Source organism: Phyllostomus discolor, chromosome 6 (genome assembly GCF_004126475.2).
Source record: "Phyllostomus discolor isolate MPI-MPIP mPhyDis1 chromosome 6, mPhyDis1.pri.v3, whole genome shotgun sequence".
NCBI classification, from domain to species: domain Eukaryota; kingdom Metazoa; phylum Chordata; class Mammalia; order Chiroptera; family Phyllostomidae; genus Phyllostomus; species Phyllostomus discolor.
In genome coordinates this window covers 135,758,028-135,784,650 of record NC_040908.2, presented here as the reverse complement: position 1 = coordinate 135,784,650, position 26,623 = coordinate 135,758,028, and the positions used below count along the sequence as shown (strand labels likewise).

The 26,623-nt window shown below is 38.8% G+C and overlaps 1 protein-coding gene across 3 annotated transcripts; it reads left to right on the top strand.

Moving 5' to 3' along the window:
* The first annotated feature begins 42 nt into the window (after positions 1-42).
* Positions 43-26,623, top strand: SAAL1 (serum amyloid A like 1). Of its 3 annotated transcripts, none has more exons than XM_036029109.1 (12): positions 43-219; positions 1,545-1,661; positions 4,503-4,586; positions 7,786-7,865; positions 9,831-9,890; positions 10,031-10,146; positions 10,570-10,750; positions 12,861-12,943; positions 13,030-13,215; positions 23,054-23,250; positions 24,860-24,952; positions 25,572-25,862. In XM_036029109.1, exons 1-12 carry the CDS (start codon positions 85-87, stop codon positions 25,662-25,664), a joined length of 1,425 nt encoding a protein of 474 aa, XP_035885002.1. In that variant the 5' UTR covers positions 43-84; the 3' UTR covers positions 25,665-25,862. The 3 variants fall into 3 exon arrangements, with proteins under 3 accessions (XP_035885002.1, XP_035885001.1, XP_028371318.1); XM_036029108.1 differs by having other exon boundaries at positions 44-219; positions 13,030-13,218; positions 23,057-23,250; positions 25,572-26,623; XM_028515517.2 differs by having other exon boundaries at positions 44-219; positions 13,030-13,218.

The window sequence follows — 26,623 nt, the reverse complement described above, 5'->3', positions numbered from 1 at the left end:
CGCCGGGCCCTCTGGCGCCAGAAGGCCTCTCGTCTCCTCCCACGGCTTCCGGCACGGCTCCATCACGCTTGTAACGGCCGAATCATGGACCGTAACCCGTCGCCTCCTTCGCCGGCGAATGGGGACGAGGGCGAGGAGGAGGTGGTGGGGGGAGACTGCATAGGGAGCACGGTGTACAGCAAGCACTGGCTCTTCGGCGTCCTCAGCGGGCTTATCCAGGTGTGGAAATTCGCGCGTCTCGTGGGCTCCCCTTACTTTCCCCACAGTGTCCGGCCCCGCCGCGGGCAGCCCCGCCAGGCCCGATCCGCGCGGTCTCCACCGCGACCCCGCCCCCTCCCCCCACCCGGGCGCGCGTGCGGCGGGATCTCTAGCGTCGCGGCCCCGCAGCTCCCCCGACCCCGAACTGCCGCCGCCACTCCCGGAGCCCCTCAACACAGGAGGAGGTCTAGCGGCGGGAACGCTGGAGCTCCTGCAGCTGAAACATTTTTACTTCTGCAAATTTTCTGAAAAAATATATGGCCATGTAAATATATTGCTCGGGTTTTTGCTCCCCGTTCCCCACGGTCGTTTCCGAACTCTAAGTCCCAGCTTATATTTCGTGGGCTTTTGTTGTTGTAGGAAAAAAATGGTGATTTTGGAATCATAATGCTCTGGTACCCAAGTCGCGGCTTCGTCGTCTACTTGCCGCGTGACTCTGGGTAAATCACCTACTCTCCCAGAGCCTTGACTTCCTTCGCAATTTCTATACAGTAGGATGATAATATTCATGTCCTTGTATATAGGGTTATTGTGTAGTTTAAATAAGATAATGGCTGTAGCGTGCTTACCATGGTGTGTGGCTTATAGCTGTCCGTAGGTGTGAGCTTTTCTACACGTTTCCCAACTGATTTACATATTTCCAGTCTCTTTTCACTCCAGTCGTCCACCTCTACACAGCAGCCAGAATAATTTTCCTTAAAAAAAAAATCCATGGGAACTCATTATAGTTCTTTTGCCTACAGGAGAGAAATGCGTATCTCTTAGCGTGGAATCCAACCCCATCTGCCCTTGACTAGTGTCACTCCCTCCATGCACGCTGGGGGCCCTTAATGCTGAACTCCCGCACTTCCTTCGTATGGTCTTCTCTTCTTCCTCAGAGATTAACTTAAATCACCTAAGAGAAGTTTTCCCTAACGTCTCCCAGGCATAGGTCTTTGGTCCATCATTTTTGCCCTCATAACTCTTTGTTCACGATCACGAGCCTTTTCTGTGTGATGATCGGTTTACATGTCTTTTCCCCAACTACACCATAAACTGCCTGAAAGCAAGGATGTAAGTCTTACTCATTGTATTTCTGCCCCAATGCCTAGTAACAGTATTTACCCTATGGATGTTGAATGAATAGATTTACCTAAGATACTGATTTTTTAAACACAGTTTTTGCAAGAGAAAACACTTAGAGGGTAGTATCTTTGTGACTTCTACATGATTATGGGGTAATATTACGTGAGGAGTAAGTACAAAGGACAGCTTTTGTTCCTCTCTTTTCTTCTGTGTTTCTGAAGGTTGTTAGCCCTGAAAACAACACATCCATCTCAGATGATGAGGAGCAGCAGCAGATGGAGCTGGATGAAGAAATGGAGAATGAAATTTGCAGAGTGTGGGATATGTCAATGGATGAGGTATGGGGCAGGAAATGGAAATGAAAAGGCTGTTGGGTAGGGGGTTGTGAATGGATTTTTTTTCTGTATCCCTGTAGGTGGTACAGGGCAGGAGGCCCCAGGAGCTGTAAATGCTCTACTTTTGTCTTTTAGATTTGTGCAAATGCCAGAACTCTTGTAACCCAGGAAGGTTGTGATACTTATCTGCCTAAAGGGAACGGTTGGCCTCGGATTTGAGAGTAGGGTGGGGTTGGAGTCAGGAAACCTGTGATGCACCATGGTTAAATTAGAAGAAAGGGACAAGAAGGGACAATATTATTACTGTGTATATCATCACAGTAATAATATTTTAACATTTGTGTTGTACTCTAGAGCTCCAAGGCGTTTTCATGTTTATTATCCCATTTGTTCTTCACAATAACCTTGTGATATAGGTAGTGCCCTTATTTTACAGGTAGGAGAAGCAAGAGATTGACTCACATAAGCTCTCATTTTATTACTTGGACTTTGCAGCAGATTCCTTGACAAAATCCTGTTTTGGTCTCTCTCACTTCCCTTCTGTCTTCCACATCACCACCCAAGTTATCTTTTTCCCAAAACACGCTTAATTGTTTTCTTCTCTCTTAAAAACTGTTAACAGCTATTCATTGCCTCCAGCCATTTTTAAAAACAGCCTTAATAAGCTATAATTGACACAAAATATACTCAAAATATACTTGAAGCATAATTGATATACAAAAACTGCACATTTTAAACTGTGCAATTTGAAAATTTTTGATCACGTGTATACACACGTGAAACCACTGCCGCAGCCAAGATAGAGAGCATATCTGTCACCCAAAAGTTTCTTTCTGCCCTTTTTAATCCCTCTTACGGCTTCCTGCCTCTGCCCCCTCCAGACAGCCACTGAGCAGCTTTCTGTTCTTCAGAATGGTTTGCATTTTCGGGAGTTTTATATAAGTTGGATCATGTTCTCATTTTGGAAGGGTCTGGCTCTTTCACTCAGCACCATTATTTTAGGGTTCATCCTTGTTGCTTGTGTATTTTAGGAGTTTTTTAAAAAATGATTTTTGCTTAGTGGTATTCCATTACATGTATATACCATGATTTATTCATTGACTCACCTGTTGATGGATACTGAGTTACAGTTTGTTACAGGTAAAGCTGCTGCGAACTTCTGTGTAAGTATGTATGGACGTGTGTTTTCTTCTCTTGGGTGAATACCAGGAGTAGTGTGGTTGGAGCATATGGTAGCCATGTGTTTAACTTTTAAAGAAATGGTCGAATTTCTTTCCAAAGTATTTTTTTTACATTTTATATTACTATATAAGCATTTTCTTCTCATCTTCACTATTGTGGTATGGTCAGTCTTTTAAATTTTAGTCATTCTAGTAAGTGTGGTGATTCTCTTTATAATCGTAACTGGTATTTCCTTAATTACTAATAATGTTGAATGCATTTTCATGTGCTTATTTGCAGTCAGTTATCTTTTTTGATTCAGTGCCTGTTTGAATCTTTTGCCCATTTTTGAATTGTATTGTTATGTTTTTTTCTAAAAGTTTTATAGTTTTAGGTTTTACTTATAGATCTATGATCCATATTGAGTTCGTTTTTGAGTATGATGCAGGGTATGGATGAAGTTCACTTTTTTTGCACATGGATATCTATTTGTTAAAGACTCCCCTCTCCACTGTATAGCCTTTGCACCTTTGTTAAAAATTAGTTGTTACATAGACATGTGAATGTGTTTTTGGACTCTTTTCTGTTCCATTGATCTATTTGTTTATTTTTATACCAATCCCAAACTGTTTGATGACTGTAACTCCAAAATCTTGAAATCAGGTAGTATTACTCCTTCAACTTATTTCTTTGTCAAAGTTGTTTTGGTTGTCATGGGTCCTTTGTATTTCTGTATTAATTTTAGAATCAACTTGTCAGTTTCTACAAAAAGCCTGCTAGAATTCTGACTGAAATTGAGTTGAATTTATAGGTCAGATAGGGGAAGAATTGATAAATTAATGATAATGAGTCTCTTGATTCATGAACAAGTTACACCCTTCCATTTACTTATGTCTTCTCTAATTTCAGCAGACTGATTTAGTTTTGGGCCCACATTCTAACAAGATTCGGTCACATGTCCACTCCGGGTTCCTTTATCTGTGTGGTGTGTCCCTTTAGGTTCTGTGGACTGGTCACACTTTAGGAAGGAAGTGTGAAGCTGCTGCAGTTACATTGTGGCCAGAATTTTTTTCTGTTGAAGACTTTGAAAGCACAAGTTGTGATTTGGGGCATGGCCCAATAGGAGTTTTCACCTGTTTCCCTTATCATGTTTTAAGCTCTCAGAAGACAGGAATTAAGAGTTTTATTTTTCCTTATTTCCAGCTTCTAGCATGATACTGGTAATCAGGAAATGTGTTTGAGTGAGTTAATGAGAATTCCTGGTAGTTAGAAAGATTGTTAATGTCAATATACTCAAGGCAGATAAAAGAGGACAGCCCTCCGGAACATCACAGTTATAGTCAGACCTTGGTTCTCTGCCTCCCATCTCAAACAATCAGATTCTCAACCAAGTTATTCATGGAAAAATTGTCTCGGTTGTCGAACAAAACTTAGGTTCTTGACCCATCAACCCTCTGATGCTGATACTAGCTTAGATTTGTTTATGGAATTGTTCCATTGCCTTGGGACCAGGTACCACAAAGACCTTCTAATATTGCTTTTATCTATTGACACAGATCCTAATCATTTCCTCTTGTGCCTAAATGGAGGAATGTATTGAATTAAGTTTTTTTATGGTTGCCTAAGCTCTGGGTTTAAAGAGGAATATTCACCATCCAAGTTAATAATCATTTGTATTTCCAGGATGTGGCTTTATTTCTCCAAGAATTTAATGCTCCTGACATATTTTTGGGAGTATTGGCCAAATCCAGATGTCCTCGATTAAGAGTAAGTATGTACATAGCCTCCTCTTTGGAGCAATGACAGCAGATAGTGTCTTTCAGTTTTTTCTCACTTTAATTTTCTTACTGGCTACAAATTAGTCTGCAAATGTTTATTGAACATTCCCAGGTACTAGGTAATGTGCTATTTAAAGTTGTTAGAATCCTAGCATTTTAGATTTGGCCTGTACCAGGGAGATCAGTACTTTCATGTAAGCATAGCTGAAGTTATGCCACCAGTGTGTGGCAGAGCAGGGAACAATGCCTAGATCTCCCATTTCTGTTTATTGTTCCTTTTTATGCATAGAACCCTCCATCGCTCCAAAACCTTCATTCTAAACTAAGCCTATTACTCAAGACTTTCCATAATCTGAATCTAATTCTAGCATAAAATCTACCTTCAGATGTCTTTCTGATTTAGCAAGGCCTGTCTGCTCCTCATCTCAGGAGCTTGTTGTGATCATCACCATCTTTGTCTCCTTTTCTCTGTCTTTCATCCCCTCTACATTTTCACATCTGTTATCCAAGATGGTGCTTTCTTCCAGGCCTTCCCAAATAAGTCAGCTCTCAGTGGCCATTGCTGGTAATAAACACCCCAAATAATGATCTGTACTTCTCATTTACTCTTACCCATGTCCTGTGCAATGTATTGTGCTTTAGTGCCATTTAGCTTACTGTGTGTTATACATATTGTAGGTGATTAATAAATATCTATTAAGTAATTATAATTACGAATAATAGCTGTTAACTGAGTATTTGGGTTTACTATTCTATGAGGTTGGGCATTTATCTCTATTTTATAAATAAAAGAACTAGGTCTCAGCTTAAGAAATTTGTCTAAGGTCTTACAACTAGGGAAAGAATAGAGCTGGGGTTTGAGCCTAGCTTGTCTTTCAGTATAACCACTGTACTGTATTGTCCCTCTTTCTTTGAAATTACGAAGTGGAGAGTTCTATAGTGTATGTTTACAAATTGAATGTTGACTTAAAATTTTACTCAGTACAGTGCTACACCTGAGTTGGGGCCTGGTGAAATGATGAGCCACTTTTTCTTTGGGTAATTACATTATAAAAGACTTTACAGTAGTAATGATTTTTCTCCTGTATTTTTCTAACTTAAATACATTGATTTATGATTAGCACTTAAAGAAAATAGGTTTATGTCAGGAATAGCACCTTTCAGGAATCAGTCCTATCATTGTACATGTCTGTAAGCCATAGCCTTTCTGTGGCCGTGATTCTCAGCCTTTGCCACAAGTTCGAATCACTGCAGACATAGACTCTCAAAACTTCAGCATATCCTAGGATCACTAATGACTGGGGGAACCCCCAGTAGGTTTGTGGTAGGGTTGAGGATTTCAAACAAATCCCAAAGTGATGCTAGTTCTCTGGACCAGGGCCCATATTTTAAGAAGCTTTGCCTTTGGGAGCTTTTAAAAAGTCCTGAGTCAGGCCATACCCCGATCAGGTTAAACAGGAGCTCTGATTGTCAGGCTCCACACAGCTCTTAAAGTTCCCCCAGGTGATTTGTTGCAGTGAGCAGCCAAGACTGAGAAGTTTGGTCTTTGATTGCAAATTCAGTTACCCCCTCTTTAGTTTGTAAGGGAAATATACATGTTTCCTTTCTGCCCAGCTCTCTTTTCATCTGCCACCAACAGTTGATCACACAGATTTTACTGGCTCTTTACCCTGTAGCTTTGGTGCCACCTATTCTCTTGGTCTCTGACCTCTTTAGTCACTTCCCTGTGACTTCTTTGCTTTTTTTCTTTCTTCCTACCTGCTGAGTGTGGACTCCTTCTAAGGTGTAGACCCAGATCCCTTGTTTGTTTAATATTAATTTCTTTAGTGAGCTCATCCACTCGTTATACCATTAAGTTGCAGATCTGTGCCTGTGGTGTCAAAGTTATGACCTACCTTCTCACTTCTGGTGCCAGGTCTCCAGCTTTTTCCAGGCATTCATTCTATACTGGCATGCTGCATTTTGCAATAAAAAATTCCATGTATCCTAACTCAGTGATTATCATATGTATCTGATCATAAAAATCACGTGGTGTGTTCAGTAAACAATAGCTTCCCAGGCCCTGCCCTGGAGATTCTGATTGAATAGTTCTGAGATGGGGCTTGGAAATCTGCATTTTTAACATGCTTTCTGAGTAATTGTTAGGATCCAGCAAGTTTGGAAACTACCCTAGCTGAACTCATTGTGTCTTTTCCTACGCTTTCTTTTCCACTTCTCTTGTCAATGGGACCAATATCCCTGACTGGAGAAATGAAGCAACTTGAAACCTAGGAGTTTGCTTTCTGTCAAATTATTTTGCTTTCACCTTGAGACCTTCTCATCTTTATTCCTTTCCATGCATGCCATTACCACCTTCATCTTCTTGCATCTTGATCACGGACATACACAGTGTGATATAGTGGTCACATGCTCTGGAGCACTGCTATTTCCTAGTTGGGGGCTTTGGGCAAGTTGCTTAAATTTTCTGTACTTTAGTTTCCTCATCTGAAAAAGTGGGATAATAATAGTACCTACCACATAAATTATTATATGAAGTGATATATAGAAAGTGCCTGGGCATAGTAAGTGCTAAATAAACATTGGCCGTTATTACTGGGATTATTAACTTCTTTTAAAGGTTTTTTAATTATCATGAAATAATGCATTTTGCTACCAGAATAATTGTCCTAAAATATCGTTGCAGTGTGTTGTCCCCCTTCTTGAGCACCTTCATGGCTCCATATAACCTTCTAAACTAAATCTAACCTCTTCATGGCACTCAGGGCCCTTCATCCTGACCTTTCTGCTTGCTGTGTTTATCTCATGCTGTTCTCTCACTTTGTGCAACAGCCCAGCTGCTTTCTTTACTGTCCTCTGGATTAACCATGTACATTATTCTCTTTTTGCTTTTCCTGATTCTTTGCCCCTTGTTTGAGTGTCTGTCATATATGCATGTCTAAACCCTACCAATCATTTAAGATTCAGTTTATCTGTAAGATTTCTTCTTCCATAACTTCTGCCTGCCTTCGATTTCACTTTTTCTCATGTCTTTCATCCCTTCACATTGTCTAGATTAGGGTGCAGGCAGTATACTCATGTCTGCTGCTCCTGTTTTATCTGCTAAGGCTCAGCAAACGTTTTTCTACAAGTGTTACTGTATGTGTCTTTCACTTGAGAGCTATTGTGACCTGTGAAATTTGGTTTGACAGGAAATCTGTGTGGGAATATTAGGTAATATGGCCTGTTTCCAGGATTTATGTATGTCCATCAGCACTGATAAAAATCTTGGGTAAGTTTTACTACATAATAATTATATTTTTAAAAAGCAGATTGATATTTCATATCTCCAAGGAACTCCTGATACATAAGAGAGATAGGAATATTATAAAATGTACTTCTTTTCTGCTGATGAACACTCTCTACTGTTGATGCTAACTAGGAGCTTCTACACTATTTATGGACATGAGTCAAGATTATTATCCACAGCAGAAGGACCTGAGTCATTGGCAGGTGGTAAGCCAGACAGGATAAGAACCAGTGAGGCAAAGCTTCCAGATGGGGCACCTGACCGGAGTCCAAAACAGTTTAGACTCAGGGAGTCCAGGGGCTGAGAAAGCTAGAGTCAGAAAAAGCTGGAGACTAGCATTGTTGACTAGGGATACCCTGGGAACTGTGACTTAGGTCAGAGGGTGGGACTTGCCAACAGACCAGAAGGTTCAGGATTGCCTCTGTGATTCAAAGGTTTTCGTGCTTCTGCTTGGGGGCTAGTTGTCTTCCCATGCAGGGGAGTGTGGGGTAGAGGATTTTTTAATGGTGGAAACCCTGGTGGATACTTTGAGAGATGTGAGAACACCCTGGAATTAACATGCCAAATTTTGTGAGTGAATTCATATTCTAGGCAGAGGGTTCATGGTTATTAATTAGAATTTCAAAGAAATTTGTGCCCACGATAATTTAAGAAAACTGTCTTGGGCAGTTATTTTCAATGAGGGCTATAGGGTTTATCATAGGATTCAAGTGATAGAAGACAGGTAGTTGATTATCTCTTCTAGGAGTGGAGGGATTTTTATATCCTGTTTATTCCTCAGTAATATATAAACATTCATGGAGTAAATGGCTTAGGAATGTGTTTGGTGCTTAGTGGTTTCTGTGAAAAATCTGAGAATAAGTAATGTAAATAGGTTTTATAAATTCAATAAATGCTGCCCTGGGTGGTGTGGCTCAGTGGACTGAGCACCAGCCTGCAAACTGAAAGTCGCAGGTTTGATTCCCAGCCAGAGCACATGCCTGGGTTTCGGGCCAGGTCCCCAGCTGGGAGTGTGTGAAAGGCAACTTTCTCTGCCTCCCTTCCCCTCTCTCTAAAAATAAATAAATTTAAAAAATTCAATAAATGCTTATTTTAAAATTATTATGGAACAGTTTACATTGATGCTGGGATATGAATTTGTTCAACCTCTTTGGAACAGTTGGACATTAACAGGTCAAGTTGGAAGATAGCCACATATTGTGACCCAGCAGTGACACTAACAGGTACATGGTAAGAGAGACCACACACACATATGTCTGGGTATTATGGGAGCATTGCTTAAAAAAGAGCCCCAAATCGGAATCTACTCAAGTTTCTATTAGTGGACTGGAGCCCTGACTGGGGTGGCTCAGTTGCTTGTGAGCTGTCCCGCAAATGAAAGGTTGCCAATTCCATTCCCAGTCAGGGTGTGTGCTTAGGTTGTGGATTTGGTCCTTGGTTGGGGCCATGCGAGAGGCAACTGATACATATTTCTCACATTTGTGTTTCTCACCCTTTCTTTCTCCCTCCTTTCTCTTCTCTCTAAAGATAAACAAAAAATTAAAACAGACTGGAAAGATAAAGTGTGTAATATTTGTGCAGTGGAATGTTCTGCAGCAGTGAATCAAAGAACAGTTACAGGAACAACATGGGTAGATCTTAAACACATGGCAAAGGAACTGCAACTCAAAAAACCATTTGCAATATAATTTCCTCCATGTAAAGGTCAAAACCAAAATACATTAAATAATAGAACTATATAGTAAGTAAAGTAGAGAGACAGTGGCTGGAAAGTCAGGGTGGTCATCATTTCTAGGTGGGAAAGAATTGTGATTTGGAAGGGGGACGTGGTCTCTGAAGATGCAGCACTGTCCTATTTTGAAAATGTTTAAAAAATCAAACAAAAAACTGCTTTGATATTTAAAATGAAAGAATGGATGCACATTGGTTAAACTTTTTTTTTTTTAGCCAGGTATTACTGCACTGTTTGTATGACTCAGACCCTCCTACTCTGCTGGAGACAAGCAGGTGTGTTTTCCTCTTTCTATGGGTTTTATAAAAACTCACCCGAAAGGGAGTCTAGTAAAAATAGAGTTTTAATTCTTTACTCTTGAATTTCCTTTACTCTTTTTGAAAGATAAGGTGTCAAGCTCACATTTATCATGCAGGTTGTTGCTTACGTGCCTGTCCCAGACAGAAGTGGCCAATATCTGGGTTGAAAGAATCCGGGACCACCCAGCTATTTATGATAGCATTTGCTTCATCATGTCAAGCTCAACAAATGGTAAGTTACCATGTAGTCTAGAAAAAAATGTTTGAGTATGTTTAGTTGTTAGGAAACCAGGTAACTATTTCTAGAGGTCACCTAAAGGCTAAGTGTAAGGAAAGAAAGTATTTTAATTTGAGATAAAAAATTGTGTTGTGTCAGATGTGTACTAGATTTATGGGGGTGGTCAGTTCTTAAGATATATAAATGTCTAATCACTATGTGGTACACCTGAAACTAATATAATATTGTATGTCAACTGTAATTGAAAAAAAATGTAAAATTTCTTAAACTCCCAAGCAAAGGATATAAACTTACTGCTTTTGCAATAAGCAGTGCTTTGGCAAGATTGGCTTTTTTAGAATGGCTTTAGGAATTTTGCTTAACATTACTGCTTTCAAAATTTCTTTCTCATTTCAATACCTGTTTTATTCTCTGCAGTTGACTTGCTGGTGAAGGTGGGTGAAGTTGTGGACAAACTCTTTGATTTGGATGAGAAGCTAATGTTGGAATGGATTAGAAATGGGGCTGTTCAGCCTCCGGACCAACCCCAGGAAGATTCTGAAGAGCAGCAAGTGTTTAGAATTGTGCCCTGTGTACTTGAAGCTGCCAAACAAGTACGGTAGGTGAGCTATTTTGTACAAAAGTTCTGTGAAAATCCAGTTGCTAGAAGTATCCTTAGACAAAATTATCTTAATTTCCTTTTGACAGGGTGAATAACACACAGCTGATCTTTGTCAGGTGTGATTCACTACTGATACCTGTGGTGACAGTATGTGTGGTCTGTGCAAGAATCATTAATGGTGATAAAGTACCTGTTCTAAGATGGCTTAGCTGTGGGCTACTGTTAGCATTAATTATAGTCAGTGTTTTAAAACCTTGGACAATTTTGTGTAATTCAGATCAATACATAAGACTTTCTTGTGCTTTATTTTCCGTTGGACATTTAAGAGCTTCTTCAATTAATGTTAGACATTTGTTTTCTTATTTCTTGTGTATATATGCCATTATTAGATAAGTGACTGACTTTTGGGCTCTGATTTCTCCCCAAGAGTGATCACTTGGTCTTGTAGGTTATGAAAACCTTATTGCTAGTGACTAGAAAATTAATTTATGAATTGATCTGTTTGACGGTCAATTGTGCATTCTTAGTGCTTTAACCCACATTAAAGCCTATTAATTTTTATTTTATCTTATTTTTTTTTATTTTTAGAGAGAGGTGAAGGGAGGGAGAAAAAGATGGAGAACAACATCAGTGTGTGGTTGTCTTTCACATGCCCCCTCTGGGGACCTGGCCTGCAACCCAGGCATGTGCCCTGAGTGGGAATTGAACTGGCCACCCTTTAGGCAGGTGCTCAATCCACTGAGCCACACCAGCCAGGGCTAAAGCCTATTAATTTTATGTCCTTTATATAAGTGAGGATTAAATTCATTATGTTTTCTCCAAACCTTCAGTATTCTCAGTCTCAGTAAATGATATAGTCATTATCCTTTTTGGACAATAGGGAAGAAATGTGAACACTATTGCTGACTCTTCCTCATTCCACTCTTTTCCCATGGCCAGTCAGCCTCCAAGGCTCTTTCTTTTCTGACTTTTTCTGGGTTTCCATCCATGCCACCTTCCACCTGCTGCCTCTCACCTGGACAACTGCAGCCTTCTCTTACCTGCATTCCCTGCTAGGAGGCTTGCTCCTTCCAAGCCTAGACTCTAGAAGACACCATGATCATGTCACTTTCATGATTGTAACTCTTCAGTTGCCTTTCTTAGGATGCGGTTCAGATTTTTTTTAAAACATGGCACCGTGCCGCTCCATCCTGACTCTGTACTATGTTTCAACCATAAGAAATTTCCTTCATTTCTTCAACTGAACCAAGCTGTCTTAACTCCAGGCCTTTGCATACTATGTCTCTTCTACCCCAAACATTTCTTTGCCCCTTCACGTTTCTGCGTAAACAGCATTTCTCTTAAGATACCTTTCCTGACACTCCGAACTAAAGTAAGTCTGTGTGCTACATCGTCCTCTAACACCTTGGATTTCCTCTAGCATTACACTTGTTATAACTTTGTTATTACCCCTTTAATTCTCTTCTTTCCTTTTAGACTATAAACCTCTTGAAGGTAGGAACAATGTCTTAATGTATCTGTTTTTTCAGCCCCTAACATAGTACCTGAAAACAGTAGGTACTTAAATATTTGTGGAACCATCTTTTAATTGTTTGCTATCTTTTCACATAATCATTTAGTTGAACAAGTAAGATTGTGAGTTTCTAGGAGTTCAAACTGTTGATCACAAAAATTACACTTAACATGGTTTTAGTATTCTGAGCTAGGGTGCTAGGATGATCCTGTGAAGTTTTAAGAACCTCGGTGTTGTCAGTGCTTAGTACAGTGGACCTTACGTTCATTCTGTAAAAGTCTCAGTCATTTTTTTTGTCCTGATTATTCAAGTAAACCAGAATGGTGAAGTGTTACATCATAGGTTTTTGCTTTGTTGCTTTCATGGGAAAAGGCGAAAAAGAGTGTTTATTATATTATAGAATTTTTTTTGACTGATTTCCTCATTAGAATGTAAGTTCTGGTGAGCACAGAGACTTTGTCCTATTCCCTGTTTTATCCTCAACACCTCGGGCAGCGACTAGTATAGAGTGATGAGTATTTGTTGACTGAATGCATGATTGCAATCCTATGACAGTAAAGTACTTGATTCCCTGCTTTCATTTTTTGTATTTAGTTCTGAAAATCTGGAAGGACTCGATGTTTACATGCATATCTTACAGCTACTTACCACAGTGGATGATGGAATTCAAGCAATTGGTAAGATGCTATACGGGGAAGCACTCTGTTTACTCATTTAATTGTTTGATTTTTTTTTAAAGTACTACTTTATCATTTTTATTAAGTGCAGTGTCCCAGTACTGGAAAAGACACTTGGAATTTACTTTTTGACTTGGTCTGCCATGAATTCTGCCAGTCTGACGATCCACCCATCATACTTCAAGAGCAGAAGACAGTGCTCGCCTCCGTGTTTTCAGTATTGTCTGCCATCTATGCTCTGCAGGTTGAACTGGAGTATCTAAAGATAGAAAGTGGCAAGTATGATTTAGTTCACTAAGTTAAATTCTTATCTCTCCGATTTTAAAGCCCAGGTGTGTTTTGCTCATTTGGTTTCTTCTATTTTTTTTTTTAAGAAAGTTTTTATTGATTTTATTTTATTTTTAAAAAATATATTTTATTGATTATGCTATTACAGTTGTCCCATTTTCCCCCCTTCACTCCCCTCCACCCTGTACACCCTCTCCCCCTCTTTAGTCATGTCCATGTGTCATACTTATAAGTTCTTTAGCTTCTACATTACCCATACTATTCTTACCCTCCCCCTATCTATTTTCAACCTGCAATCTATGCTACTTATTCTCTGTACCTTTTCCGCCTCTCTCCTCCTCCCACTCCCCTGTTGCTAACCCTCCATGTGATCTCCATTTCTGTGGTTCTGTTCCTGTTCTAGTTGTTTGCTTAGTTTCTTTTGGTTTTGCCTTAGGTGTGGTTGTTCATAATTGTGAGTTTGCTGTCCTTTTACTATACATGTTTTTTCTGTATCTTCTTTTCTTAGATAAGTCCCTTTAACATTTCATAAAATAAGGGCTTGGTGATGATGAACTCCTTTAACTTGACCTTGTCTGAGAAGCACTTTATCTGCCCTTCCATTCTAAATGAGAGCTTTGCTGGATAGAGCAATCTGGGATATAGGTCCTTGTCTTTCATGACTTGGAATACTTCTTTCCAGCCCCTTCTTGCCTGTAAGGTCTCTTTTGAGAAATCAGCTGACAGTCTGATAGGAACTCCTTTGTAGGTGACTGTCCCCTTATCTCTTGCTGCTCTGGGATTCTCTCATTTTTACCTTGGCTAATGTAATTATGATGTGCCTTGGTGTGTTTCTTCTTGGGTCCAACTTCTTTGGGGCTCTCTGAGCTTCCTGGATTTCCAGGAAGTCTATTTCCTTTGCCAGAATGGGGAAGTTCTCCTTTATTATTTGTTCAAATACGTGTTCAATCTGTTCCTTTTCCTCTTCCCCTTCTGGTACCCCTATAATTCGGATATTGGAACGTTTAAAGATGTCCTGGAGGTTCCTAAGCTTCTTGTTTTTTTGAATTCTTATTTCTCCATTCTTTCCTGCTTGGTTGTTTTTTTCTTCCTTCTGGTCCACTCTGTTGTTTTGAGTCCCAGTTTCCTTCCCATCCCTATTGGTTCTCCATGCATCATCCCTCATCTCTTTTATGGTAACCTGCATTTTTTCCCATCTAATTTGTGCCCCAAATCAACCAATTCTGTGAGCTTCCTGATCACCAGTGTTTTGAACTGTGCATCTGACAGATTGGCTATCTCTTAGTCGCTCAAAAGGATGAGTCCTGGGGCATTGATCTGTTCTTCTGTTTGAGACATGTCTCTCTCTCTCTCTTTTTTTGCAAGGGGTGGGGTGTCTGGTCACTCCTGTTACAGTGAGGGGTGGAGCCTTAGGTGTTCACCGGGGCTGGGCACCCCAGTCGCTAGATTGTGATGTTGTATGTGGGGGTGGGGGTGGGAGGGAACAATGGTGGTAGCTCCGTGTTCCTGGGACCTCAGTCCCTTCCCTGGGATCCTGGGTTGCGCGCTCTGCCCTGGTCCACAATCGCTGCCTCACTGGGTCTGTCAGCTGCCGCTTGTGTACTCAGGGTCCACCCGCTGCGATCTTGTGCACCCTGGATGCCTTACGTGCTCCCGGTTGCCTTATGCGCCCAGTTTTTCTTGTTCTCTGCGCGTCGCAGCCCGAGCCTGGCTGCTCCTCTCTGCCCCTCCTACCGGTCTGGATGAACAGGTCTACTTCAACTTCTTGGCTGTCTGACTTCCATTCAGTTAAATTCTCTGTCAGTTCTGGGTGTTATTCTGCCTCTAAATTGTTGTTGTTCTAATCTTGGTTGTGCGTGGAGGTACGGTGCGTCCACCTATGTCTCCATCTTGCCGGAAGTCCTCTTTCTCCTATTTTTTATTTTAGGGCTTTTGTTCTCTCGATTACAAAAATATTAACATTTTCAATAAAAATTTTAATAAATTTATAAAAAATAGTGCTTGTATTCTTACATCTAGAGGTAATTGTTATGTACTCACATGCATATATAGATTTAAGTCCTGCTTTTTAGGCAACAGTTTTTCATTTAGAAGTATAAAATGAATATTTTTCTGTGTAAACAAATGGTCTTTCACAGAATGATTTTTATGACTACAGTTAAGTCATGATCCACAGTTTCAGCTTTTTTCCAGGTGAGAAGTCAGTTATTTCAACATCTTTTAGTGGAAAAAAACAGTTTACCTACATTGATATGAAATGTTATGATCACTGTTTTAAATAACTTTCTATATTTTATTCAATTCCATTGCTCTAGCTATGTATCAGTACCTATAGTGTTTTCGTGATTAAAGCTTTATGTTTTGAGACCTGATAGGACTGGTCCCCCTTCACTCTACTGTTTCAGAATTTTTTTTACTATTACTTTTGTTTGATACTGAATTAGATTGAGACTTTTCAAAAATAAAACCCAAAAATCTTCCTGACATTTTTATTGGGACCATGTTAAATTTATGGAGTGTCCAAGAATATTTGGTTTTCCATTAGTTCACCTTATTTTATGTCTCAGTAATGTTTTATGATCTTGTTCATACAGATCTTGCATATTCCTTATTAGGTTTACTCCTAGATATTTTATCTTTCTGATTGCTATTGTGTGTGATACCTTTTCTTCCGTCGATTATTGTTGTTGTAATATGTGAAGGCTATTGATTTCTTTATATTAATTTTACATCCAGTAACCTTACTAAATTCTCATACTGTTTTTAACAGTTGTTCCAGTGGTAATCATGGGCTTTATCTGATACTGCTTCGGGCTTAAGTTAGATAGGTTTTATCTCTTTTCTTTTTTTCTTTTTTTTTTTTTTTAATTTTAATCACTGTTCAAATACAGTTTTCTCCTTTTTACTCCCAATCCAGTCTCCCCTCCCAACCCTCCCCACTTCCCTCCCATTACCACCCTCCCCTTAGTTTATGACCATGTGTCCTTTAAGTTTGTTCCTGTGAACCCTTCCCACTGTCACCTCAAATTCCCTCTACTCTCTTCTGTGGGCACTGTCAGCCTGGCCTCTATTTCAGTGTCTTTGGTTATATTTTGCTTGTTTCTTTGTTTTGTTATTTAGGTTCCTGTTAAAGGTGAGATCATATGGTATTTGACTTTCACTGCCTGGCTTGTTTCGCTAAGCATAATGTTTTCCAGCTCCATCCACGCTGTTGCAAAGGGTAGGAGCTCCTTCTTTCTTTCTGCTGCATAGAATTCCATTGTGTAAATGTACCATAGTTTTTTGATCCATTCATTTACTGATGGGCATCTTGGTTGCTTCCAGCATCGAGCTATTGTAAATTGTGCTGCTATGAACATTGGGATACATAGGTTCTTTTGAATTGGTGTTTTAGTATTCTTAGGATAGAGTCCCAGCAGTGGAATTGTTGGGTCAAAAGGCAGATCCATTTTTAGTTTTCTGAGGAAGTTCCATACTGCTTTCCATAGTGGTTGTACCAGTCTGCAGTCCCACCAGCAGTGCACTAGGGACCCCTTTTCTCCACAACCTCTCCAATACTTGTTGTTTGTTGCTTTGTTTATGATGGCCATTCTGTCTGGTGTGAAGTGGTATCTCATTATGGTTTTAATTTGCATCTCTCTGATAGCCAGCGATATTGAACATCGTTTCATGTGTCTTTGGATTTTCTGTATGTCCTCCTTGGAGAAGTGTCTGTTCAAGTCCTTTGCCCACTTTTTAGTTGGATTCCTTGTCTTCTTAGAGTGCAGTCTTGTAAGTTCTTTATATATTTTGGAGATTAAACCCTTGTCTGAGGTATCATTGGCAAATATGTTTTCCCATACAGTTGGTTCTCTTTTAATTTTGATACTTTTTCTTTGGCTGTGCAGAAGCTTTTAATTTTGATGAGGTCCCATTTGTTTATTCTTTCCTTTATGTCCCTTGCTCTAGGGGACAAGTCAATAAAAAAGTTTCCTCTGGCTGGCGTAGCTCAGTGGTTTGAGCGTGGGCTGGGAACCAAAGTGTCCCAGGTCCGATTCCCAGCCAGGGTACATTCCTGGGTTGCAGGCCATAACCCCCAGCAACCGCACATTGATGTTTCTCTCTGTATCTATCTCCCTCCCTTCCCTCTCTAGAAATAAATAAGTAAATAAAATCTTTAAAAAAAAAGTTTCTTCGTGAAATATCTGAGATTTTCCTACCTATGTTCTCCTCTAAGACTTTAATGATGTCACGTTTTATATTTAAGTCTTTTATCCACCTTGAATTTATTTTTGTATATGGTGTAAGTTGGTGCTCAAGTTTCATTTTTTTGCACGTGGCTGTCCAGTTCTCCCAACACCATTTGTTGAAGAGGCTATTTTTACTCCATTTTATGTTGCTGCCTCCTTTGTCAAATATTAATTGACCATAGAGACTTGGGGTTATTTCTGGGCTCTCTGTTCTGTTCCCTTGGTCTATGTGCCTGTTTTTATACCAGTACCAGGCTGTTTTGATTACAGTGGCCTTGTAGTATAGTTTAGTGTCGGGTATTGTGATCCCTCCTACTTTACTCTTCTTTCTCAAAATTGCAGTAGTTATTCGGGTCGTTTGTAATTCCATATACATTTTTGAAGTGTTTGTTCTATGTCTGTGAAATATGCCATTGGTACTTTAATAGGAATTGCATTGAATGTGTAAATTGCTTTGGGTAGTATGGACATTTTGATGATATTAATTCTTCCAATCCATGAACACGGTATATGTTTCCATTTGTTTGTGTCTTCCTTGATTTCTTTCTTCAATGTTGTGTAGTTTTCTGAATACAGGTCTTTTACCTCTTTGGTTAGGTTTATTCCTAGATATTTTATTTTTCTTTTTGCTATTTCGAATGGGACTTTTTCCTTGATCTCTGTTTCTGCTGTTTTATTGTTGGTGTACAGAAATGCCTTTGGGTTTTATCTCTTTTCTATCTCTGATTTCTTTCTCTTACCTAATGGGTTTCCTTGTAAGTAATAATGGTGGTGGAAAACATACTTTGTTCCTGACTTTATTGAGTGAGAATGATTGTAGAGTTTCACTATTAATCATGATACTCTTTTGGGCTTAAGCTATTTATGTTTTATCACCTAAGAAGATACTAATCTATTACTATTTTATTAAGAGTTTTTAATAAAAAAATAAACATTGAATATTTTCAAGTGTCTTTTCTGGTTTTTGGGGTAAGTTAACTCATTGAGAAGGTGACATTGACTACAGATCTAAGGGAAGTAATGAGGTAAGTCATGTGAACACTTGGGGACAGAAGCTTTCCACACAGAAGGCACAGCAGGTGCTAAAGCCCTGAACTAGAATTATGCCCTCTGTGTTTGAGGAAGAGCAGTGAGGCCCTGTATGGCTGGGGTGCCGTTGACATGGGAAAGAGAAATAGTACATGGAGCCAGAGAGGTAACAGTGTTGAGAGCCTGATTCTGCCTTTTACTCTGAATGAGATAGGGAGCTGTGAAGGGTTTTAAGCAGAGGATGGATAGACATGAACTGACTTTAATAGGCTTCCTGTGGCTGCCATGTTGGTAAGAAATGTAGAGGTACAAGTGTACAAAAGGGAAACTAGTTAGGAGTTTGCTGTGAACTTGAAGCAACAGATGATGTAACCTGGATTAAAGTGGTAACAGTGGAGTTGGTGGGAAAAAATAGATTCTGATCATTTTGAGGCAGTGCTGGCAGGATTTGCTGACAGGACAGGAGGGTGAGAAAATTCAAGATATATCTGGCGTTGTTGTCCAAAGGAGTTGCTATTTACTGAGATAGGAAAGATTTCTTTTAACTGCTGTAAGTTTGAGATGTCTTCTAGGTATTCAAGTGGAGGTGTTGAGCAAGCAGTTTATGAATTTAGAACTGAGGTCTTCTATAACCTTGTTTATTTCATTTGACTTATTTTGATATGAAATGAGAGGAAAATTAATGTCTTTACTAATATGTTTGTCTTTTCATCATTTGTAGTTCACTTAATGAGGATGCCATGTTATTTGGAATACAGACATTTGTCATAAATCACCTCCCTTTTTTTCATGCTTTTTTTTTTTAGCTTGAAGTCTATTATGTCAGATAGAAAGATCAAACCCTTGTTTTCCTTTTGCTTGCATTTGTCACTATTATCTTTGCCTATCTTTTTCTTTTCAGACTTTCTAAATACTTTGATTTAGGCATGTTGATTCCTTTTTCATAGGTGATTTAAACTCATATAAATGTATTGATATTTAGGTGTGTTTGATCTGAATGCTATTTCCCATTATGTATGTTACATTTAAATGTCTCTGTACATATGTTTTTGTGTGTGTAGTTATTTTTAAAATTTTATTGATTATGCAATTATAGTTGTCCCAATTTTTCCCCTTTTGAGTCCCTCCACATACTGAACGCCCGCCCCCAACACTTATTTCTGGCAGTTCAGAGTGATGTTTGCTTACAGTGCAGCTGTGATTTTGGTGTGGTTGTGCAAGTAGGTGAGTCGTGTTTACCCATGCTGCCACCTTGACCGGAAGTCCTTTGTGTGTAGTTCGAACATTTTGAAAAGTTTGTATTTTGGACTCGTGGTTACCTTTATAACTGCTCCCAAAATATAGTTATAACTACTCCCTCTTTTTAAAAATTCTTAAAATCTAGTGACTTTAAAAGGTATATCTCAGTGTCAACTCTTCCTTTTCAACTTTTCCCAGTGCTTTTAAATTACAAATTTAAGACAGTGTGTGTGGGCGGGGAGGGACATTCCTGAATTATATATTTGGATGTCTGTTATGTTTCATCATTTTGGGTTTCATCTTTGAGGGTTATAATTTTTTTGTTTATGTGGGATCTCCTTTTGTGTCTTCCATGAACATTATCTTCCTTAAAAAAAAAAAACCTTTATTTTCACTCTTTTGGTGTGCTTTTTTCTATCTTACCCCCATATCTGTCATTGTGTCTCAGCAGTGTCCAGTTCTCCTGTATGCTGCTGCCAGTTTTGCCTTCATTTCTCTGGTGGCTTTAATGTCTTTTTGCTTCTCCCTTGAGCTCCATCATCTCAAATTTTCTCTCCTGGGGTCTTTGATTTCTCAGTCCGAGCTCCTGTGTTGTGCTTGGTTAATTACATGCTTTTTAAAAAATCATGGCCTATGCAAGCCAGGCAGTGAAAGACATACCATATGATCTCACCTTTAACAGGATCCTAAACAACAAAACAAAGAAACAAACAAAATATAACCAAAGACACTGAAATAGAGGCCAGGCTGACAGTGCCCACAGAAGAGAGTAGAGGGAATTTGAGGGGACAGTGGGAAGGGTTCACAGGAACAAACTTTTACAGGACACATGGTCATAAACTAAGGGGAGGGTGGTAATGGGAGGGAAGTCGGGACGGGTGGGAGGGGGGCTGGATTGGGAGTAAAAAGAGAAAACTGTAATTGAACAATGATTAAAATTTTTAAAAAAAAGAAGAAAAATCATGGCCTTTGTATCTTAATATTCATAAGCTTCATGTTAACATTATTTGTTGAGTATTCATCTGTCATTTGTTTTTCCTGTTTTTTTTTTTTTTCTTTAATATCTTTGTGTTGCTCTTATGCCCATTTCTTTTTGCTTACTCATCTTTGAATCAGTCGAGTTGCAGGAAGTTCATGTAGGAGAGGAGCTAACACTGTGTTCTAGGTCATTGATTTTCAACCTTTTTCATCTCGTGGTCACATAAACTACTAAAATTCTGCAGCATACCAAAAAATATGTTATATTTTTTCTAATTTTACCAAAAAATAGGTAAAATTTTGCTTCATTCACACCAGTTGGTTATTGTTGTGTTGGCTGTTGTCATTTTTTAGTTTGACAGTCTAAGACAAAAGAGGTCAGTGCCCTTGACTAAATTGTCAGATTTTTAAAATTCTTGCGCGCACCGGTTGAAAAATCACTGGTCTAGGTTAATAGGAGTTGGGTCTGTGAGTCTTCCAGCTCCTTTTCTCAGGACGAGAGGTAGCTACAGTAAAGTACCACTTTTTTCTTGCCATTTGCTTCCTGCAAATTTAGCTTGTCTATGAGATTACTCATTTACGCCCTATTCCTCAGCGTCCTAGAACCCCAGGGAAGTGCCAGCTGTCATCTCGCTCATTCTGTGTATCCTGTTCCTACTGTTGCAAATAAGGGATTCTTGAGCAGTGGACTTGCCTGGCTCTTTCTCAGCTCAGCCACCTCAAGTTCCTCTTTTTCCTCCCTCGCCCCCTGGTCAATTTACACTGCATCTTATGCTGTCTCCAGCTACCTTGTGTTTGAGGTTTCAGCTGTCTCCTAGTTTTTCCAAGCTGGATTTTGGGTTTTGTCGCTTCTTCTCTTTGTTTCTTTGTGGTGATTTGTGAAACAGAGTGGAAATGCTGACTTTGAACCCATTGGTGGTCCTAACTTCTTTGTATATATATATGTGCTTTCTGTTGGAAATCATTCGGAGTTTTTGTTTTGTTTTTTTCTTTTTGTTTTCTTTTTTTCATACAGAGTTTTTATTTGGAATACTAGGAACACATCTTTCTTGATATTATGGGACAAAGTATGCTTTTCTTCTCCCTACTCCCCAAAACTTTATGATTTTTTATAATTGGGTGAGAAGGTGTAAAGATGCTCCTTTGACTTGACTGATTGACACCCGTTTCCTCATCCTGCCTGAAGGCTTGAGCTGGGGCTTTGCAGAGTTACCCCCGAGGGTGAGAAAGAGAGGAGGCTGTATAGAATAGATTATTGTGACCTGCAGTGAATCATGGAGTGGGGAATCATTCGATGTTACAGTCAGTAGTTGGTGATAACACAAGTACGAACGTGGGAGAAACTCCAAGGGGAATACAGCAAAGCAGCCCGGCGGGGGTGGGCGGCAAGGGTTGCTCTGAGCGGTGACACTGAGCTGAGAAATAGAGGATAAGATTTTCCGTGTTGCCAGCTTTATAAAAAGGATATTTTCACACAATGTAAAAGACCTAACTTTGGAAATGAAGTTGGGTTTTTTAGAAAATCAATATACTTTATTCAGTAGTATAGCAAATGTTTTTCCTAGATTTGTAATTATTAGGCAAAGTAAAAAATGATTGATTCAGAGTGAGATATGTTTTAGCATATTCATGCTAAACATATTTTGAGTCAGGGCTTTAGTTTTATGTTCATTTTTTATTGTAGGCTAATTAAAATGATGGTCTACTTTTAAGAAATTATACTTTTTTTACCTTAATAAAACATAAAGTTTTAAAAGTTTTGTTTAAGAGTTTTATGAAAGTTAAAGTTTAAAATTCAAATTATTTTCTCATTATGGCCTCCAGGGCCCTGCATGATGGGATTCTTGCCCAGCTTTCTCAACTCATCTTGTGCTCTCCTTGCTCACTCAGTTTAAGTCACATTGGCTGCCTTTTTGTTCTTCAGACCTTCCATGACATTTCTCTGTGGTGCTTTCACACTTGTTCTGTTGGCCTGAAATGTTTTTTCTGGGCTCTTTGTGTTGATTCTTTTTATCTTTTAGTTCTCTACTCAGTGTCACCTCTTTTGAGAGCCTCCCCTGCCAACTGCTTTGTTTTAGCCCCTTAAATTTTCTTCATAGAACTTGCCAAAATCTGAAATGACCTGCTTTATTCATTTGCTTATTTGAGAATATAAAAATGTAAGTCTCTTGAGGGCTGAGGCCCTGATGGTCTTGTTTCCCGCTATAACTGCAGTACCTGAAATATCATCTCCGGTACTAATAGCTGTTCAGTACGAATTGAATGTATGAATGAGTGAGTGAACGAATAATGTATGAACAACCAAATTTAACTGACTGATCTCATGCCTCTTGATTTGTTTGTACAGTAGATCTTCCTTTGATTGACAGCCTGATTCGTGTCTTACAAAATATGGAGCATTGTCAGAAGAAACCAGAAAACTCAGCAGAATCTAACACAGAAGAAACAAAAAAGTCTGATTTAAGCCAAGATGATTTTCACTTGAAAATCTTAAAGGATATTTCATGTGAATTTCTTTCTAATATTTTCCAGGTATTAACAAAGGTAAGAAAGAAGTATTAATGATTTCTTTAGCAAAAGACAGTATGCATTGCTCAATGCTCCCAACTTTATTATTACTGTTATTTTTTAATATAAAAGTAGTATAACTATATTACATAAATTTGGGAAAATAGAAGGAAAAAATATCACCATAAGCCTACAGTCTTAAACCAGCAACTGATGTGATATGCTATATTTTTATATATCTTTGTATTTTTCATGTATTTATAAACCAGTACATACAATTTTCATTTAACACTACATTATAAGCACTTTTCCTGACTTTAGATCAGTTAATTCACTGACTTTTTACTAAAGAACGAATTTGATACCTAATTTGTCCAAAATAGTAAATTTTTAAAATTAATTGTAACCTTATTTTAAGGAGTAGTCTTTCTGAATATGTTCTGGATTATTAGCATATTCTTTCTTTGAGCATACCCTTTCTGTCCATATATTTTAGAAAAAATATATATTCATATTTATTGAATTTGTCTCAAGAAGGATTTTTTTAAAACAAATTTCTGTTATGCTGGTGATTTGTTTTTTGATGAATTGCTCTGCGTCCCTTTCCCAGACTGGGACTGTCACTTGAGCACAGGTTTTCAGAAGTCAGATTGCTAGGCGTGACATTGTAAACAAGAAGACGACTGAGCATAATGGTGTTTCCCAACCTGTGAAATGTTGATTGTACTTGATCCTTGGGTTTATAATTTTATATCAAGTAAAATTCAAGAGGTGATTAGATTGTGCCTTATTATGATTGATATTTTTCTATTATTAGTGAGTTTGAATATCTGTGTTTGAATATCTTTCCATATATTTGTATATTGGTTATATTTCATGCTTTATAAATTTATCCATTTTGATTATTTGCATGGAACTTGCAAAAGATAAAATATTACTTGGGAATACTGTATCTTCTGCATATCCATTGCAAATATTTTTCCCATTGTTTGCTTTTGTGTTTTTGGAGGGAGGGACATAGATGTTTCTTAATTTTTAAATGATAGGAATGTAGAAGGAAGGTGGCTGAGACTGAAGCAGGGGTGTGACATGAAAATTCTTATATGCCATACTTAATGGAGTTTGGACTTCATCTGGAGGAAACTGAGGAGCTACTAAAGATTTTTTTAAGCATCATATGATAGGATCTATTTGGAAAGATTACTCAAAAGCAACAGAGAGATCAGAGAGAGCTGAGACTAGAGGCCTAGAGAGCAATCAGCAGGCTCTTGTGGCTGTAATGCTCAAGAATAATCTGAAAAATGAGAGCCTTAATGGTGGAAATGTGGTTGGAGAGGAGGGGTGGGATGGGAGATTTAATGGAATTAAACATTTAGGGGGAGGAGTGAGCAGCAGAGGAGGAAAAGTCTGTGCCGTATCCCAAGTTTTTGGTTTGTGCAGTTGGGCAGGTGGGTGGTAGTGCCTTTCACTGAGATGAGGACTGCCGAGGAGCGCGTGCTGGGGTTACACAGGGAGGAGTGATACCGGGTGCAGTTTGGGACATTCGAAATGCCTGTAGGATCAGTAGGGAATTATGTATATGGATTTGTCTTTATTCAGCAGATATAGAAATCTTCCTTTATTTTGTCTTTTTGTTTTGTTTTAGGAGACTGTGGCTAAGGGACTAAAGGAGGGCCAGTTGAGCAAGCAGAAGTGTACCTGTGCATTTCAAAACCTTCTTCCTTTCTACAGCCCTGTGGTGAGTTAGGAGTAAATGTATATAGGTGGCTGAGTCTCAGAGGATTACTAAAGAAAATGTTTCAAAATAAACACTTGATCTTCAGGGCCGTTGTCAAAAGAGTACACGAAGTTCACATGATTTAGTGCCTTTGCCAGATAGATGGCTGCTGGGTAATTCATGGGACTAGCCTGAAGTATAGTTCAGATTTTAGGAGAAAGGAATCAGCACAAATTTTTTTAGTAGTCCTTTCTGTTGTAAACGAGACAGCATGTATATATTAATAAAAAATAAGGTTCAGGATGGGAACCGTTTTAGGAAAGTTGAAGTATGGAGTGTGGGAGTGCGGGAGTATCGCAGGAAGGAGGATGGAAATACAACTTCATTACTGGACCCGGAAGGATAAGCAGTGGAAGGATAAAGCCTAGTTTAAGGGTAAAACAGCCTGGTAAGGGCTAGTCTCCTCCTTGATGTTTCAGAGGACCATTCAGGAAGTGCTGTTGGCATCTAGGGACATGTCATTATTTAGTTTCCTCTGGGCTGTTTAGAAACCACAGGTAGAGCATTTTATAGTCAATAACCAATATCTTAAATCCCTCTTTCCTCTACTGATGTTTATTTGGTTTTGTTTGACTCACAGGTGGAAGACTTTCTCAAAATCCTGCATGAAGTTGATAAGACCCTTGCTGGTGACCTAGAAGAAAGCTTCCCAAGTTTAAAGGTTCAGACTTAAAAACTGAATTGTAATTTCTTCTTCCCAAGAAATAAACTTTTTTTTTACTGACAGTTGAAGTTGACATATAGGAAATATTAGGTAAAGCTTATGTAAGACCATAATTGTCTGGTATTACACTCATGTCCTTCTCACTCCCCCAGTTTTATCTCACTTTTAGAAGAATTAAACCATAAGATTTAAGTCTTACTGTTTAAACTGTAATTGGTAGGTTTACTTTACGTGTAATTGTATGTCTTCAGATCTTACCCATAAGCTCTATGTGACTGTCTTCAACAGGAAGTTCCAAAGGCACAGGTGAAATCACTGCTGCCTGCTAGTGGTGCTAAACTATTAGCTCTTGAAGTTTAAGGTTAAGGTGCAAATAACCTTATAAGTAATACTCCAAGTTATTAGTCATGTTTACCTCAGTGCATATTAATTTCACATTTTGTTTTCCTGAGAGCACCTTTTTTATTTAAAATACTTTTTATTGTTGTTCAATTAGAGTAGTCCCCATTTTCCCCCACTGCTCTCCCCTGCCCTGCCCCACCCTCCTCCCACATACAATCTCCAACTCCCCTGTCGCCATTGTCCTTGTCCATGGGTCTTATTCTGTTCCTTGACTTGACCCTTCTTCTTTCCTCCATTATCCCTCTTCCCCCTCCCCTCTGGTCACTGTCAGTTTGTTCTTTATTTCCATGTCTCTGGCTCCAAGAATACCTTTTTTAAAAGACCTTGGGTTTCTGAGGGAAAAAGTGCCATTCAAAATGGGTAAGTTACAGGCAAAAAGGATGCTTTATGGGAAGGCTAGGAATGTCAAGTTATTTTTAGCTTCCCTTTTCTGCCTTGAAACTGCCCTATTTACTTGTTATTTCTTGTTACTGTAACATTATGAGATGCTACATAATTTCATAATGCTTTGATAATGTTTGAAAACTTCCTAAGTTATAAATGATAATAAATTGTTTTAAAAAAAA

What these genes read in the sequence shown, in the direction of transcription:
- SAAL1 (XM_028515517.2), top strand. Translation starts at nt 85, where the DNA reads ATGGACCGTAACCCGTCGCCTCCTTCGCCGGCGAATGGGGACGAGGGC. An exon ending in CCAGATGTCCTCGATTAAGA is followed by an intron (nt 4,587 to 7,785) that starts GTAAGTATGTAC and finishes TTGGTTTGACAG; the next exon opens with GAAATCTGTGTGGGAATATT. An exon ending in TTCCTTTCTACAGCCCTGTG is followed by an intron (nt 24,953 to 25,571) that starts GTGAGTTAGGAG and finishes TTTGACTCACAG; the next exon opens with GTGGAAGACTTTCTCAAAAT.